Source organism: Antechinus flavipes, chromosome 2 (assembly GCF_016432865.1).
Source record: "Antechinus flavipes isolate AdamAnt ecotype Samford, QLD, Australia chromosome 2, AdamAnt_v2, whole genome shotgun sequence".
NCBI lineage: Eukaryota > Metazoa > Chordata > Mammalia > Dasyuromorphia > Dasyuridae > Antechinus > Antechinus flavipes.
The window spans coordinates 101,832,558-101,850,682 of record NC_067399.1 but is presented as its reverse complement, the minus strand read 5'-3'; the positions used below and the strand labels follow the sequence as shown (position 1 = coordinate 101,850,682).

Below are 18,125 nucleotides of genomic sequence, written 5' to 3'. Positions count from 1 at the left end.
ACTTCCTTCTTCACCTCAGAGGAGGAAATAGGTAAATTAGGTTAAGTGACTTACCCGGGATCACACTGCTAATAAGTCTTTAAGGTCACTTTTGAACTCATGTTTTCCTGACTCCAGGTGGGGTGTTCTATCCACTGTGCCATACATAGGGTTTCCTGGGCATATAGGCAGAGCCTGCTTAATAAATATTTCACTTGATTGTTTCTCTGCAACTTTCAGTCATCATTAATGGACTTTCGGAGAGAAGCTGCACAAGTCTATGTGCTCCATTACAACATGTTTTATGTTCATTATTCCTATTCTCTCTATTCTCATTATGAATAAGCATTTATTAAGTGCCGACTATGTTGTAGGAAAACATGTTCTCCTGCCCTCAGGAACTTATAATCTAATTGGGGAGACAGCAAACAAACAAATATATACAAACAATCTATACAGGATAACTAGGAAAAAAATTAAAAGGGGAAAGATAGAGAGGTTGATACAGGCTTCCTGAAGACATCTTTAAGTGTTTCATGTGTGCATATTTTGTACATCCTTGTAACATCCTTGAGTGTTGAGACTGTTGGATTTCTTGGGTGATACTTTTTTGCTCCTTTTCTTACCTTTTCCTTCTTTACTGTGTTGCTATAGTAACTATTTCAGAAATGGTATGGCCAATTCTTTTTACCCTAGATAAGTATATTTAATAGATTCTCTTGATTAAATGAATTGTGAGTTATAGTTTTTATAGTGAATCCAATCCCTCAGCAAACATTTATTGAACACTTATAACAACTATTATATTAAGTTTTATGTATTAGAAGGCAAAAAATAGTTCCTGATCTCAAAGAATTCACATTCTAACAGGGGATATATCATGTAAATAAATAGTTACATACAGGAGTTTAAAATTGCACTAAGACCTTTAGGATACTCTGGGTATAGAATAGGCAGAAGACAATCTTAGAGGGGAAGGCCTTATATAAAAGCTGGGATTTGAGCTAAGTCTTGAAGGATGCTAAAGAAGTGGAGGAAAGGAGGGAGAGAATTCTAGGCATGTGGGAAAGCTAGGGCCAAGCAGATGGGAGATGGGAGTGTTGTGCTTGAGGAACATATTAAGGCAGTTTAGCCAGATGGTAATAGTAATGGAGGAAAGCAAAGTGTAAGAAGACTGTATTTCCTTAAGTATTCTCATCCTTGCCATGGCCTGTTTGTGTGTGTGTGTGTGTGTGTGTGTGTGTGTGTGTGTATATATACACATATATATATATGTATATGTATATATACAATGTATACATATTGTATATGTAATAATATATATGTCCATATATAATGCATTAGTTATGTTACATATATAAACCCTTTTCTGTTTTTTTTTTTTTTTATGACAGGGAATTTTATGTTAACAGCAAAAAAGCATTTATTAAAAGACTGTCCTGAAATCTGGCAGAAATTAGGTATATACAAAAATAAAACATAATAAATATAAGAAATGCATAATACTCATTTGCATTGCAAACACTTTAAACAGAAAACGGTAACTCATTATACCTTTTACTTTTCTGGGATGTGAAAACATTGTTGCGCCTTTTGAACAATTTACAATGCCCAAATCAGGCCTCAGCCCTGACTGTCAAGGCTTTTTAATTCCTTCAGTTGTAGGATTATCCCATTAATAGTTACCTCCTCAGAAAAACCCTGTACTTGAAAAAAGTACTCATCTCACAGCTGACACCAACAATGGAACAATGGAATTTCCTGGGAAATCTTGAATTTACAGGGGAATTTTCTTCCCTTATTACTCCAGTTTGCTGATAGTATATACCTTATAAAATTATGTATCCTTGTGTATCTATTTGAAACTTATTTTGGTGTGATGTGTTGATTATTTGTATAAAGCCAATTTCTCTCAAGATTTCTTTCTGATTTTCCCAACAGTTTTTGTTAAAATACTTATTTCAGTTATTGGGGTATTTATGCTCCTATGATCATTTGTTTCTGTAGGGGTTGTATTTTTAATATGTTCTACTAACTACCTTTTCTGGTTTTTTAACCAATACCTGCATTGGAGTATTCTTTGAAATCTTTGAGATTGTTAGGCCCTTTTTCTTCCACAATTTGTTTTAAAATTTTTGATCTTTTGTTTCTCCAGGTATGTTTTATTATTTTCCTAGCTCCATAAAAAAAGGATTTATTAGTTTATTAAGAATAATTAATTTAGATAATATTATTATTATAATTATATTGGTATAACCCACCCATGAACAATTGGTATTTATCTAGTTATTTAGATTTTTTTTCTGTAAAATATTTTGTTATTATATTCATATGGGTCCTGTATGTATATTAGTGGACTCCCAGATATTTATATTTTCCTCTCCTTATTTTAAATGGAATTTTGTTTTGTTGGTGGTATGCTGAAAGACTAATAACTGATTTGTTTTTATTTTGTATCCTTAACTTTATTGGTTATTGTTTCAGTTAATTTTTAGTTGACAGTTCCTGCCCTCAGAAGCTCAAAATCTTTTTATTTTTTATTTTTTAATTTTTTATTTTATAATAACTTTTTATTGACAGAACCCATGCCTGGATAATTTTTTTTACAACATTATCCCTTGCATTCACTTCTGTTCCGATTTTTCCCCTCCCTCCTTCCACCCCCTCCCCTAGATGGCAGGCAGTCCTATATATGTTAAATATGTTGCAGTATATCCTAGATACAATATATGTGTGTAGAACCGAACAGTTCTCTTGTTGCACTGGGAGAATTGGATTCAGAAGGTAAAAATAACCTGGGAAGAAAAACAAAAATGCAAATACATTCATTTCCCAGTGTTCTTTCTTTGGGTGTAGCTGCTTCTGTCCATCATTGATCAATTGAAACTGAGTTAGGTCTCTTTGTCAAGGAAATCCACTTCCATCAGAATACATCTTCATACAGTATCATTGTTGAAGTATATAATGATCTCCTGGTTCTGCTCATTTCACTTAGCATCAGTTCATGTAAGTCTCTCCAAGCCTCTCTGTATTCATCCTGCTGGTCATTTCTTACAGAACAATAATATTCCATAACATTCATATCCCACAATTTACCCAGCCATTCTCCAATTGATGGGCATCCATTCAATTTCCAGTTTCTAGCCACTACAAACAGAGCTGCCACAAACATTTTGGCACATACAGGTAGGTCCCTTTCTGTTCTTTAGTATTTCTTTGAGATATAAGCCCAGAAGTAACACTGCTGGATCAAAGGATATGCACAGTTTGATAACTTTTTGGGCATAATTCCAGATTGGGGAGTTCAAAATCTAATGGAGGAGATAGCAAACAAACTGAATCCATCAGAAAGTAGTTTTTCCTTTGTGTTTTCTTATTCCTTTGGATTTTTTTTTTTTTTTGTTAAATTATTGCTATAGTTAGCATTTCTAGAACTATTTATAGATGTCTCCACTTTTTGACCTCACTCTTGAATCTAGTTTCTAATCTCTTTAATCTGGCAAAACTGGAATGAAATTATTAGTTAATTGTCAAATTCAGTGACTTTTTAAAAAATCCTTATTTTTCTTAATTGCTAATAGCTTTTGGCATTGTTCTCTTTCTTCCTTGATATTCTTTTCTTTCTAGGTTTTTTTGGATACCATTTATTCCTGATCCTCCTACCTATCAAACTACCATTTCTGAATCTCCCTTGCTGGATCCTTATCCAATCATACCCTCTAATTATAAGTATCCCAAAGAGTTCTGAGCCCTCATCTTTCCTCCTTTTCCACTTGGTGATCTTAATGGATCTGTCAGTCTAATTTGGTCTCTAATTCGGGGTGCTAGACTTGAACAAAGCAGACTAGAAACAGAAGAGCCAAGAATCAAATAGAAGTTTAATTTCAAAGTGTGGAAAACAGCCTGCAAGCAAGAATACATGTATCAGAGGGCCCTCTTCAATTCCTCTTTAGTGTGGGGAGCTCTCATACCAAAGGCTGTGCACTGAGCCTTAACCTTGACAATAAGGGTGATAGCATCAGCATGACAAGTTTGATTCATAGCAGGGCTTCATGACCCGAAAAAGTTCTGGGATTTTGTTGTGGCTGAGATGATCCTGTGTGGGATAGGTGCTAGATCCCCTTTCCCAAATTAACTAATCAGAGACATCTTCAGGTACAAAGAGAAAGCATTTATTTAGTCTCTGCAGGGAGAGGCCCAGACACACACTTGGGAGCCATCCCAGCTCCTGCCATGTGCTCCTTAATCTGATCAGCTTCTGACTTGTCCAAGATTTAAAAAGCAAAAGATCCGAGCCTTTTCTTTGGATAGAATAGAAGAATGTAGCCATCCTTGACCAGTGTTGTTTGCTTCCTGTGGATCAGGTTACTTCCTGTAGGTTTGAGGGTCTGACTCCCTGCAAGTCCAGGGTTCAAAACATGAGAATAGGGATCAGGTGATAGTCTCAATACTGAGAAAGCTTTATCCAATCAGTCCCATTCAATCCAGAGGGTGAGTGCAAAGGATTGTTATTACGTCAAGTTCAGGGCACAGCCTGCTTGCTGGGCCTTAGCTCTGGAAAACAGGGTGTATCCTAGTATCTTGAAAGATCCCATAGATCTGTCTGCCGACTTGATTCCATTCTCCATTTAGCCACCAAAGTGATTTTCCTAAAGTACAAGTGACTATTATTTCCTCACTTTCTGTGAGTTGTAGTGGTTCTCATACCTTCCAAGATAAAATACAAAATCATCTTTTGGTTTTCAAATCCTTATATAACTTAGACCCTGCCTACTTTTCTAGTTTTATTACACCATTCAGTGCCACTGGCCTCCTTGCTGTTCCACAAAAGGAAAAAATACAAACTATCTTTTGAGGAAAACTATCTTTTGATTCCAGGCATTTTCCTCTGGCTGTCCCTTTTACCTGGAATGTTCTTCTTCCTCTTTATCTCCTGCCTTTCCTGGCTTCCTTCATTATCTAATTAAAATTCCAGCTTCTATAGGAACTTTCCTAACCCTTTTTAATTCTAGCACCTTCCTTCCTTTAAATTTTTTCCTGTTTATCCTGTATATTGCTTGTTAGTCCATATTTGTTTACTTGCTATTTCCCCCATTAGATTGTGGGTTTTTTGAGAGCAAAGATAATCATAGCATTTTAGAGATAAACTTAAGTTGAATCAAATTTAAGATAATATAATGGGCCCAGCTGTATTATCTTGTTTATAACCAATTTAAAATAGCATGTTATTTAGTTAGCAATTTTAATAAACTGCATAAATTGAACCTTGGAGGTTACCAGTGATTTATTAATTGCCAAATCTAATGCCTGTGGCCAGTTTTCATTTCTTTTTTACCTCACTACATCCTTTGACATTGTTATCAACCTCTTTTCTTTGAGCCCTCTTCCTCTAAGTTTCTATGATATTACTCTATCCTGATTATCTTCCTGCCTTTCTCATTGTTCCTTCTTAGTCTTTTGTGCTGGATCTTCAGCTGGATCATGACTATTAAAAGTGAGCAACTCCCAGACCTCTGCAGAGCATTCTTTTCTTTCTATGCTATTCCACTTGGAGATCTCATTAGCTCCCATGGTTTCAATTGTGATGTCTATGCTGATGATTTCCAGATCTATTTGTCCAGCCTTAATCTTTTTTTTCCTACCTTTATATTTCTAACTTGTTATCTTGTGGAAATCTTAAATTCAACATGTCTAAAACTGAACTCATTTCTCCACCAAGCTCTCCTTAGAACTTCCCTATTCTTGAGAGTACGCTTGAGAGTAAAGGGAGAGTATCACCCTTTTTAAGTTCAGTTTTATCTAGTCTTTTTTCTTCTTCTTTTTTTTTATTCTGGCGCAATTGGGATTAAGTGACTTGTCCAGGGTCACACAGTAAGTATTAAGTGTCTGGAGACCAGATTTGAACTCAGGTCCTCCTGACTTCATGGCTGGTGCTCTCCACTGTGCCATCTAGCTGCCCCTGGCCTTATCTAATCTTATTACTCCACTGGAGGGAAAAAGGGGAAATACACATTTCTGCTTGTTCTCCCCTTTCTTCCTGTTATTATGTACTATAATATTGTTCCTGGCCAAGCCTCAAATGGCCAGTGTTTAAGTTTTCATTGAATCTTTTTGGTTAGGCCATAAAACTTGAGGATTTTCCCTTTTCAGATTTATTTATTTGACTAGGTGAAAGAAGCCTTTCTTTACTTCCTACTTAGCTGGAATCACTGAATGGATGTGGTCTCAGTCAAACCTGTTGGAAAACCTTAGCTTAAAAAAAGCCAAAATTGCCCCCAGGGCTATCTCCAGTTGTCCTGATCTATATTTGGCCTCTGGAGGGGGAAGTTAGGCACTTGACCTTGCATAGCCCTCCCTCACTTGAATCCAATCCTCTTGCATGTCATAGTATCACTTGGGAAGTGGTATGGTAGACTGGGCCTGGAATTGGGAAGACCCGAATTGAGTTCAAACATGACCCTATTCACCTATTGTACTTGTGACCCTAGGTCTTTATTTAACACTATTTACTCTCAGTTTCCTCATCGTCAAATGAGCTGGAAAAGGAAATGGCAAAGCACTCCAATATCTTTGTCAAGAAAACCCCAAATGGCATCATGAAGAGTTGGATATGGCTAAAAAAAGACTTGAACAATTGTTCCCTTTTGCAGTCTGGTGAAGCTTAGGAATCCTTTCTTAGAATATTTTTTAATGCTTAAAATACATGAGATTATAAAGGAAATCAATCATATATAGTTATCAAAATATTAAAGCAAGTTCACAGATCCCAAATAAAGAATTTCAGTATTAACTGATCTCTTTAAAGGCCACTAGTATCTTTAAATCTTTGATCCTTGGTATTTCAAGGTTATTGAATTATGTTCTGTAGTAATTATATATATATACAAAATAAGTGCTATTCAAGAAGATAAAGTAAAATACAACATTCATAGGAAAATTTTTACATTAAAATGTTATCTTAAGTTTAAAAGGATTGATAAACATTGAAAAATAAAAAAGTTAAGGATTTAGGACTGAAATTTTAGTGTTTATTAAAATACATATATTACAATCACATGCTAATATAAGTTTTTGGATTTTTAACCATGGTTTGTTATAGAATTAATTTTACAAGCACAGATACATGCTACAGAATTTCAGGTTTCAGTTTGGTTCACCAGTAACTTCAAAATGATATTTTACTGGCAGATTGGTAGATTTAGAGATTATTTTCCACATTTGATGGTCTAGAGTACAATATAGTTGTTCTCCTAAAATAGATTTCTAGTGCTTGTCTCAAAGGACAAAGTTACTGAGCATTTTATGCATCCACCTTAGTGAGGGAGAAGATCTGATATCAGAAAACTACTTTTTAAGATTAAAACAGGCAAGAGTTATTTCATTTTTCTTCTACTTATCATCAAATTAGTAATTTGTTTAACATTCTCAAAACAGGATGCATAAAGATTTCTTTACCTGTATATTTCTAAACCAAGGATATATTGGATGTTACTTAAATGTGATTTAGCTTGGGAATTTAAAAAATGCTTGAATACAAATGTATATGTAGATTTTCCAGTGCAGATTACAAATAGCAAACTATGTTATTTTGAATACACCATTAAAAAAAAGATAATGATATTTAGGGGAAGTCATTTCCCTGAAGATACAGTGTTTATTTTGAAAATCGATGATTATCTATATGCAATTGAGATTCTGTTTTTGTTCAGAAAGTTCTTTTACTAATTTTTCCAAGGAGAAGAGATGCTCATCTGCATCTTCTGGCACAAGATTCCTAATGGAATTTGCAAGTTCAAAAAGATACTCAGTATTTCTTCCACTAGGACCAACTGCGTTTAAAATCTGTTCAGCAATGTCTTCCAGAGGGGCTGGACCAAGATAATTAGGGTTATCACAAGTTCCAATATATAATAATACACTGAATGGTTTCATGGTATGATCTTTTGGGTAGAAAATGACTGTTGTAGTCCTGTAGCCTCCTTTCTCTCTGAAATCCAGATAAGCTTTTACTTCCTCTTCTTTTCCTGCTGGTAGTCGGTATGCAACACCCCATACACAACCCTGCGGAAGAATAAAAGTGGGTAAATTCATCTTATGTTTTAAAAGATGTGTAAAAATATTTGTAAAATATGGGGAAATGTTATATTCAGAGTATTTTTGAAAATATAAAATCAGCATACTGAACTGGCACCTGTAACTTATGTTGTAATTCTCTTTAGCTATTTGTACTACTGGTAAATAAACTATGCTATTATTTGTTTTTTTCTACTCTAATACAGATTTGAAAAAGAGAGTCTAGTCACTTAGCCAGAGTAAGGGATAACCAGAGAACATATTTTATACTGGTGATGTCAAAAGGCACCCAGCATGTTAGTTGGATTCCATTGGTGAATTTACGGCAGGACAAGGACATAAATAGTGCAAGATGAACAGGCATCTAGATATAATCCCAAAATAGTGGTTTCACAGTTTCATTGGAGCATTTTATATTAACTCTTAATTTGTATTAGTAGAACTGAAATTAAAGTGAACACACACACACACACACACACATATATGCAAATATATGTGTATGTGCATGTGTGTATATATGTACACACATTCATACACATGTGGGAATAGAGAATATTTTTCTCTACTATATCACTTCTCAAAAATATAAGAGATTTATACATAACATGGGAGTCAATCACACAATTTTGTGAATTTTTTCTTTTGCTTAAGTTTTTCAAGAGTTCTATGAATTTTTCAATAATAGTGGTTACAAGTGAGGGAAATACCTTAAAAAAAAAGCTGCATCTTATTCTAGAATAGTAGTCATCATAATATTTTCAAATAAAATTGTTTTTGGCAATAAATAATAAAATTGTCTTGTTTTATATCTATTTTTATATAAAGATTAAGGCATAAAAAATAAAAACTAAAATTAAAGCAATATACTTCCAAAATTGGATTTTTATTTCACTGGACATAGAGAAAGCATTATTTTTTCATTTCCTGTATTTATTTAAAGAAAAAGCTAATGCATATATTTATTACTATATAATTTATTAATATGTTTATTAAGAATGTTGTCACAAAAGTGGAAGCTATTTTATAGCTGTAAAGCTAACAGAAAGCCTTTAATCATTAAACTCTGGGTTGCTAATCATTTTAATAGCCAATAAATTGGTTAAAATGGCTTACAAAATCCAATGTCATTGATTAACTGTTTAGTTTGGGATTTATATCTACAATTAAATGTTTTAAGTTTTTATGAAAAAAAAATTCCTCAGAAAAGCATTTCCTAGTTCACATTATGTACATATCATGAAGCATGATGATACATTTGCTTTACTTGTAGCCATACTTTTATTTTTAACAACACTTTTTCTAAAAATACTATAAATGTGAAGTGCTTAAACTTCTCTACCACTATCTTGAGAGGGTCATAAGCATAATTTTTAATGAACAGAAGAACTTAGAATATATTAGAAAAAAGACTAGTATTTATGTAGCTATACTCTTTAAAAAAGTATTCTTCAACCATCTTTTTTTGGGAAAACTTTTGTGAAATTAACTGTTAATATCCCAAAACTGGTAAGTAAAATATAAATACCCAAGAAATTGAGGAATATGAACCACATAAGCATTTTAGGAATTGTATACAAAAACATTGTTCTTAGTACTGTTAATAAAATTCAATCAATAAAAAAAGTAGAATTGCTGGAGAGGTTATTAAAGTAATTATTATTTTTGCAATTGGGAAATGATTATTAAGATTGCATTAGTTATTAACAATTTGCCATCCATCAGGCAGTTATAATAATAAAAAAGAGCTTTAAACATCAGGAGGCTGGAACTCAATTACTATTTTGTAACAGATATATGGTAATACAGAATATTTAATAAAAAAATCAGCACAGTGACAATGGTAATCAATTTGAGATGTCATATGGCATAATAGGTTGAGGGGCTAGTCTTAGAGACAGAAATACACACATATATTGTCTAGTTGTATGAAATTCCTCATACAAATGATCTAGATCTGTTCCCACCTCCAGAAAAATGTCTTTAACATTGGTTTTGTGAACTGCGTGTCTCCACTTATTTCAAGGACTTTTATAAGATTTTTTCAAAAGCAGTTTTTAAAAAATGTCCCTCATAGTTATTTATTTCATTTTTAAATTTATACCATGTCTGCTTCTATATAGCTCTGTCCCTCTGCAAATCTGAACTCAAACATGGATAATCAAAAAGATGCTTTAACATAAAAAAATTGGGGATCTTAGAACTAAGATAGTTGTGCTTTTTCCTTATATTATGCTATCTCCCTTGTAGAACTTCTTTGGTTGTCTGTTTTGATTGTATACTTCTTATAATTTCACATAGACATCTTTATATAAAAACTGTACCATACCCCAGGATCTTCAACAAGAGTCACAACTCTTCCAGGCTGGAAAAAATTTCAAAAACAAACAAACAAACAAACAAATAAATAAATATATATATATACTTAATGGAACATTAGTATCAACATTAGTATCAACCTGTAGTTAAAATAAAATAAAAATCACTACACACCAAGATAATACAATCATGTTTCAGCAAAGGACTTCATATGTTATAATCTAAAGTGTATTGAATCAGAAAAATATGCTGTTTTCTAAAAAATCATTTCAGTGAAATTACATTGGATATATTTTATACAAATTAAAAACAAGAAAACATGTGGACAGCCAGAGACTACTTCAGAATTAAAGGTGGTAAGAGAAACTGCAAATAAGATAAAATATCTGGTCATTTTCTTGTTACATGAGTTAAAAATATGACATTCCTAGGTACCATTTGACTGCTAGGGAGCACTGATAAAACAAAAGGAACTTTTATTAGAGAACTAGGTAGCCTGTACTTAGTGGTTGTAAATTAATCTCTTCATAAGAGCTGATAGTTAAGTTTAAAGCACTTTACACAATTATCTTATGTGATCCTCACTGTGAGGAAGGTAACTGAAAGTTTTACCATTCTCATTTTACAATTAGAATGATTTGTCAGAGGCAAGACTTGAATCTCACAAGTCTTCCTTGACACCAAGCTGGCCTGGATTTCTTTTAAAAAAGTAAATATTGCTAGCTTTCTGGTATGCCACTTTCATTAATAAAAATTCTGATTTTTAATAACTGTGCTCAGTCATGAGGTTTCTTGGATTCCATTTATTTAGTAAATTTATTTTTTAAAAGCTTATTTTATTATTTACTTATCAGATGAATAATATACTCAATGAGTAGTTGTCTAGTTTTTGGTTTGTGGTCTCTACCGAGAGGGATCCCGCTATCTCTATAGACAGTCTTTAAGGTAGTTTGGACAGTATTAATTTTTACGAAGGTTTTCCTGTTGTTAGATCTAAATTGCCCCTTTGCTCATTATTCATACTTTCTAGGGCGAAAATCATATCTTTGTTCCACAAGACAGTTCTCCAAATCTTTGAACAAAGCTGTCTGTCACCATGAAGTCCCATGGACTTTTACCCTTTGGACTCTGCCTTTTTGGGTGCCTTATCATACTATTAAATTATATTGAACTTGCAATCCACTAAAACCCTTGGATCCTTTTAGAACCCAGGCCTTCTCCATCTTATGTTTTTGGAGTTGATGTTTTATTTTTTGTATTCAGATGCAGATTTATCTTTAATTTAATTTTTCTTGGATGTAGTTCAATGCCGTAGCTCAAAAATGTGTAACACTGGAAGCCTGAAACATTAAAATATAATTGGAAAATAAATTAACAAAATAAAACATAGATAACATTAAACTTTAAACTAAGTCAAAATGTGGCTTAAAGGAATCTTTATGTAAGGATTAGTGGGCCCCATTTCTCTTTGATATAACTATTCAAATATCTTTTTGGATCTTGAATTTGCTGTCTAGGATTAGTTATTCCCCTCATTTTTGTCATTTGCAAATATGATGACACTATCATCTGAACCTTTACTCAAGGAATTGATAAAAATATTAAAGCATAGAGCCAAATAAATCCCTAAGTGTTCCATTAGAGATCTTCCATCATATTGATACTGAGCCATTAATAACCATTCTTTGAATGTGCAATCCAATTGGTTTTAAATCCATTTTACTATATTATCCCATATCTCCCTATCTTTCTACAAGAAGACTATGAGATATTTATCTTTGCTAAAATAGGTAAAGTATATACAACATTGCTAGAATTAGAAGTTAGTTGGGCATAATTAAGAGTGTTCTTTGTAATCACTTCTTCCCAATTTAGATGCCTAGATGCCCAAGTGGAACATTTGTTATTCAGTCTTTTGGGAATGCTTGTATTCTATGTTTTTTTCTAATATTACTGAGAGTGCCTCAACAATCATATCTATCAGGACCTCAAAGATAGAATTAATCTAACCAGGAAATGTGAATGCAAACAAGAGCAGCTATGTACTTATTTACAGTTTCCTTAATTTTCCCTTTTCTTCTATCTTCAGCATTAAGAATTTAGCACCTTTGCCTTATTTTTTATTGTCAGTTATCATACTATCCACACCAAGAGAAGTTCCCATCCCTTTCTTGATTATCTTTTTTCTCCAAATATAACAATAACAAATCTTTTGTTATCTTTAATTGGAAAGCAAGTGCTAATCTGCATGAGTAAAAGTTTACCTCATCCTGGGAACTCTTAATACTGGTGGAATTACATCAGAACCAAAAATTTGCAGGTGAAAACAAATAAGGCACAGCCCTTACTCTTAATGAACTTGGGGAGACAAAAACATATAAGAAATAAATATTAAGTACTAAATTGCATAGTCCTGATTAGAATTACTCTAGGAGTTTATAAAATGATATTGAGTGTTTATGATTAGGATTTCCTAAAGAATTTTCCTTTCCTTATGAACAGACAATTCTCAGATGAAGAAATTAAAACTATTTATAGCCATATGAAAATATGCTCCAAATCATTATTAATCAGAGAAATGCAGATTAAAACAACACTGAGATACCACTACATACCTGTCAGATTGGCTAGAATGACAGGGAAAGATAATGCGGAATGTTGGAGGGGATGTGGGAAAACAGGGATACTGATACATTATTGGTGGAATTGTGAACACATCCAGCCATTCTGGAGAGCAATTTGGAACTATGCTCAAAAAGTTATCAAACTGTGCATACCCTTTGATCCAGCAGTGTTTCTACTGGACTTATACTCCAAAGAGATACTAAAGAAGGGAAAGGGACCTGTGTGTGCCAAAATGTTTGTGGCAGCTCTGTTTGTAGTGGCTAGAAGCTGGAAAATGAATGGATGCCCATCAATTGGAGAATGATTGAGTAAATTGTGGTATATGAATGTTATGGAATATTATTGTTCTGTAAAAAAATGACCAGCAGTATGAATACAGAGAGGACTGGTGAGACTTACATGAACTGATGCTAAGTGAAATGAGCAGAACCAGGAGATCATTATATACCTCAACAACGATACTGTTTGAGGATGTATTCTGATGGAAGTGGATCTCTTCAATAAAGAGAACTAATTCAATTTCAATTGATCAAGGATGGACAGAAGCAGCTACACCCAAAGAAAGAACACTGGGAAATGAATATAAACTGCTTGCATTTTTGTTTTTCTTCCCGGGTTATTTATACCTTCTGAATCCAATTCTCCCTGTGCAACAAGAGAACTGTTCAGTTCTGCACGCATACATTGTATCTAGGATATACTGTAATCTATTCAACATGTAAAGGACTGCTTGCCATCTGAGGGAGGGGGTGGAGGGAAGGAGGGGAAAAATCGGAACAGAAGTGAGTGCAAGGGATAATGTTGTAAAAAATTACCCTGGCATGAGTTCTGTCAATAAAAAGTTATTTAAAAATTAAAAAAAATTTTTTTTTCCTTTCCTGGGCTTCATAAGATATAAAGGATTCAAATAGTCAGTGTTATAAAGGTGTCATTAACTAGAAGAGAGGCATATAAGTAGTATGTCCAGAAAATATCCAGAAAACCAGCCATCCCAGTTTTTAAGACCTTGTTGTCTCCTAGTTTTCCTTCTCCCTATTTGGCCACTGCTTAGTTTTCATAGCTTGATCTTTATTTTTCTCCCATTCCTACCAACTAGGGGTCCACTATGGCTTTGTTCTGGGCCCTTTTCTCTTGGAGATGTAGGACTTCTTAAGAGTTCAATTTTCACTATGTACATGGCTCCTAGATCAAGGATTAAGTTTTAATTATGGATTACTACCTTTCTTTTAGGTATCTATAACTGGGTTTTCAAAGATATCAAACTCAGTCTGTTGAAATGGAATTCATTTTTCCTTTCTCAATCAATTTTTCCCTCAAACTCCCTATTTCTTTTGAGAGTATGTCTACCATTTTTTTGTCCCCCAAGTTCATAACTTCAAGATATGCATCCTCAACTTACAGATACTACTTCCACAACATCTCTCTTGTCCCATACACTTCATTCACATCATCAGTTAACATTTAGTAAGTATCTACTATATACCAGGCATTGTGCTAAGGATAAAAAAAGAAAAAGAAAATCCTTGCCCTTGAGGAGTTTAGTCTAAAGGCATCTACATAATTGGAATTTTAGTATTTAGTCTTTCCTCTTTCCATTTTCTCTCTTCCAATGGCTACCAAAGTTATATTTCCTGAGTAAAAAGTCTGGCTATGTAGAGTAAAAGTCTGACGGTGCCTTTCCACTGCCTGTGAAATTGAGTGGGTCACTATTACTTATGGGATCAAAACCAAAAACCTTTGGCATTAAAAACCCTTCACAAGAATAGCTTCAGCTTATTTTTTCCCCCAAAACTTTTTGCACTTTACTCACTTTTTTCCCACTGTCAAAAATGGTCTGCTTGCTTTTCCATCCCTTACTTCTACCTTATTGGTTAGGACTTGATTCATTTTTTAATCAAATGACTTGCAAGTAGCACTTTGTGGGCTCAAAGTAGTCTTTTTAATAAATGATTGTTGATTGAATTTACATAGGCTGTTGCTTTTGGCTAGTATTCACTCATTTTCTATTTTTTAAAATCTTTAGATTCTTTCTAGGCTCAGCTTTTCTGCTTCTAGTGGGAAATTTCTTTTTCCCTTTATTAAATAGTATACTCTCTTTCCCCAACCCTTTAAGATTGAAAAAGCTATATTCACCCAATGGGAACTCCATTGTTCAGCAAAGCAGCTTTTGAATCATGTGTAAAGGCTGAGATGCAGTCCAAAGAAGTTAAATGGCTAGTGTCAGGTAGCTGATTTGCATCAGTGCTGGGATTAGAATTCTAGTCTAAACTCTAAATCCACTGTTTCTTCCCTTATACTTTTTACTTAATAAACTGCAATATTAATCTTGCTTAACAGTTTTGAAAAAGGGTCTAAGATGATGATCATAGGATTTGAAGAGAGAACGATCATTTAGTCAGTTCTTTCATTTTATGGCAAAGGAAGCTGATGCCCCTTTAAAAACTGGCCTTAGTTAATTATAAATCCAATTATATTCTGATTAATTCATCTCCTGAGGATTGGTCACTAAATGACTTGTTTTTTTCTGTCACTGTTACTCAAGATTTTTTATTACGATATTCACACTCATGAAATCATGTTTTAGGTACAGAAATATAGACCTAGCATTAAAAACATTTTTTTTTTCCTTTGTAAAATGAAAAGGGATAATCTAAAGTTAGATTAAGTTGTCTGGAACCTTGTGGCTTTGCAAAAGGTGGCTTTATTTGACAAAAAAAAATGCTTTGTATTTATAATAGGAACAAAAGGGAATCAATCAGCAAATCCTGCATATTAACTTCTTTCTTTGTTTTACTATTGTATAAAAATAGATAATTTTTTTTAACTGTTTTTAATTATCAAGTCATCTAATTTGTACTTTTTCTTCTATAATGTTCTTGGTGACACTACCAACTTCATTTTTCAAGATTAGTGAAATATATTAGTGCTAGCTAATATGCTAGTGCAAAACAGTATAATCATATGCCTTTTACTATATATATATATATATATATATATAATATGATTTTGTATAATATGTACAATTTTCTCAAGATGTTTTTTCCCCTAAGGATTTTGAAATTAATTTAAATGTGGAAAACTTAAATGTTAAGTAGTTTTGAATAGTTCTCAAAAATCATTATTCCCTGGAATTTCTCATGGTTTATATTTGCACTGGCTCTATCATTTAAATACTATCCTGTTCACAATTTTTAACCCCTCCCTTGGCATATTATTGGCATATTTCTTAAGAAAGAAAATAGCTCCATTAAATTTTAGGTGGAGATTAACCAGTTTTTAATTAATTTTTTGATATCTTTAAATTCTGCCTCCCTACTTCTGATCTGTTATAAATTGTCTTTTCTGCTTTCAGGTTCTGCAGCTTAAGATTAGTTTGAATTCTGTCTGACATTTAATAGTGATGTGATCAAACAAATCAGTAAACTTGGGGCATAAAAAATAGGCAGTAAACAGGTTGTGAGCATCAAAAGAGGTAACATTTGTATATCTAAATTTTAAAATCTTAAACAAGTGTTAGCAACTGCTATTATTCTGGGTAGAGCTATGTTATTTTTCTCCATCCCACTTGTCTATAAATATATATCCTTTAAAAAAAATCCTTTCCCTTCCTTCTTTTGTCTCATTTATCAGATGGATTTAAAAAATAAACTCTGGGCAATGAAAGGTCAATATGAAAAAGATGGTATTCTCTATGTAAGTTGAAATTCCAGCTTTGACACTTACTGGGTAAGTCACTTTCACTTTTCTGAGACTAAATTTTCTAATCTGCAAAATGAGGATGACTCTTGCCCTACATACTTCATGTTTGTGTGCTCAAAGCAAAAAATTAAACCTGAGTAACTGTTATTTTAAGAAAAGTTTCATCTATGTACACATATTTCAGTATTTGAAAGGATAAAAGGGATCAAGAGATCATTAAATTCAGATCGCTATTTTCAAAACTTTATTTTCTTAAAGAATAAAGGATGTAAATCAACACAAGGCTGGTTTAGATAAACAATGGTTAATTCTGTGTATGTTTTATGTATACAAATGAATGCCTATAAAAGGATGATAACAGTTGAGGAAGATAGAGGAAAGGTAAAAGAAACAAAACTTCCTTAATTTAGGATTAGTGAGAAAGTAACAGAAAAAATACACATTGGTAAATAGTGAATCCATATTTATCATCACCAAGTACATTCAGGAAACAACTGTTCAGTTGTGATAACAAAATTGCTTTTCTTTTTATCATTCAGGCAAGTCTAAGTAACTTGAAGAATTTTGGAAAAGTTAATGATTTATTATAACATATATTTGAATTTAAACTATTATTGATTTTAATAGCAGAATGTAGAAATTTCCAGGCCTTTAATTCCTGGAAAGTAAATTGTGTACAAGGTGATTTCAGTGCTGCCAGATTAAAGACACGTGAATTAATCTATTTCTGCTGTTTTGTCTGTTGTGACTTTACCCCACGAGACCTTCTTTTAAGCACCAAAACCTACGTAAATGGGGGGGCTTCTTCCTACATTATAAACCCTACAAATTTTGCCTCTGCTACAAAAACTTCTTTACAAGTGAACCGGTACCCTCTGATAACAGTCAACACTCCCAGTTTTCTTAATGCATTTTGGAGAGTTTGGCTAGGGGTTGGATGAGGAAGATGCAGATAGGACAGAGTAGAATAACATTGTTTTGGCGTCCGAGAAGCCTCAACAGTGAAGAAAGGGGGGGGGGCATATGAGGGGAGGAGGGAAGAAAAAGGAGGGGTGTCACTAGGTGAGAGCCTGGGCTCCGGGTGGAAAGGGGCAGCAGGGAAGGTCGGAGCTGGTTCCTCACCTTGCCAGGAACCCCGCGGTGATCGGTGCTGCCCTGCCAGAAGCGCCGGCTGTAGCCTGTGATGGACCCGACCAGTTTGTCCTGATACGGGAAATCCACTTTCCAGATTAGGGAACCATACCCGAAAATCCACATTTTCCTCTGCACCTTTTTCCTTAACCAGCTGTCTGAACTCCTAGTCTCTCGGAGCCGCTACTAACCGGCTCTCCAGGCGCAGGCGCGACGGCTGCGCAGTAGCCGAGCATGCAAGGGATTCTGGGAGATCTATCCTTAAAACTCTGAGGCTCTTGTTTTCTCAAAGTTTAATTTCT

The 18,125-nt window shown here is 33.7% G+C and overlaps 2 protein-coding genes across 3 annotated transcripts in view; one reads left to right on the top strand and one right to left on the bottom strand.

The window, feature by feature from the left end:
• The window catches only part of ASB3 (ankyrin repeat and SOCS box containing 3), a 96,154-nt gene that overhangs the window by 991 nt on the left and 77,038 nt on the right, over window positions 1–18,125 (top strand). The gene's annotated exons all lie outside the window — the stretch shown is intronic.
• Window positions 3,839–18,041, bottom strand: CHAC2 (ChaC glutathione specific gamma-glutamylcyclotransferase 2). Of its 2 annotated transcripts, XM_051975267.1 has the most exons (3): window positions 17,815–18,040; window positions 10,379–10,414; window positions 3,839–8,040 (listed from the first exon to the last, which is right to left on the bottom strand). In XM_051975267.1, the coding sequence occupies exons 1-3, from the start codon at window positions 17,947–17,949 to the stop codon at window positions 7,657–7,659; spliced, it is 555 nt and encodes a 184-aa protein (XP_051831227.1). In that variant the 5' UTR covers window positions 17,950–18,040; the 3' UTR covers window positions 3,839–7,656. The 2 variants fall into 2 exon arrangements, with proteins under 2 accessions (XP_051831227.1, XP_051831228.1); XM_051975268.1 differs by lacking the exon at window positions 10,379–10,414 and having other exon boundaries at window positions 17,815–18,041.

What these genes read in the sequence shown, in the direction of transcription:
- CHAC2 (XM_051975267.1), bottom strand. Translation starts at nt 17,949, where the DNA reads ATGTGGATTTTCGGGTATGGTTCCCTAATCTGGAAAGTGGATTTCCCG. An exon ending in ACCGCGGGGTTCCTGGCAAG is followed by an intron (nt 10,415 to 17,814) that starts GTGAGGAACCAG and finishes AATTTTTTCCAG; the next exon opens with CCTGGAAGAGTTGTGACTCT. An exon ending in CTCTTGTTGAAGATCCTGGG is followed by an intron (nt 8,041 to 10,378) that starts GTATGGTACAGT and finishes ATTCTTCCGCAG; the next exon opens with GGTTGTGTATGGGGTGTTGC.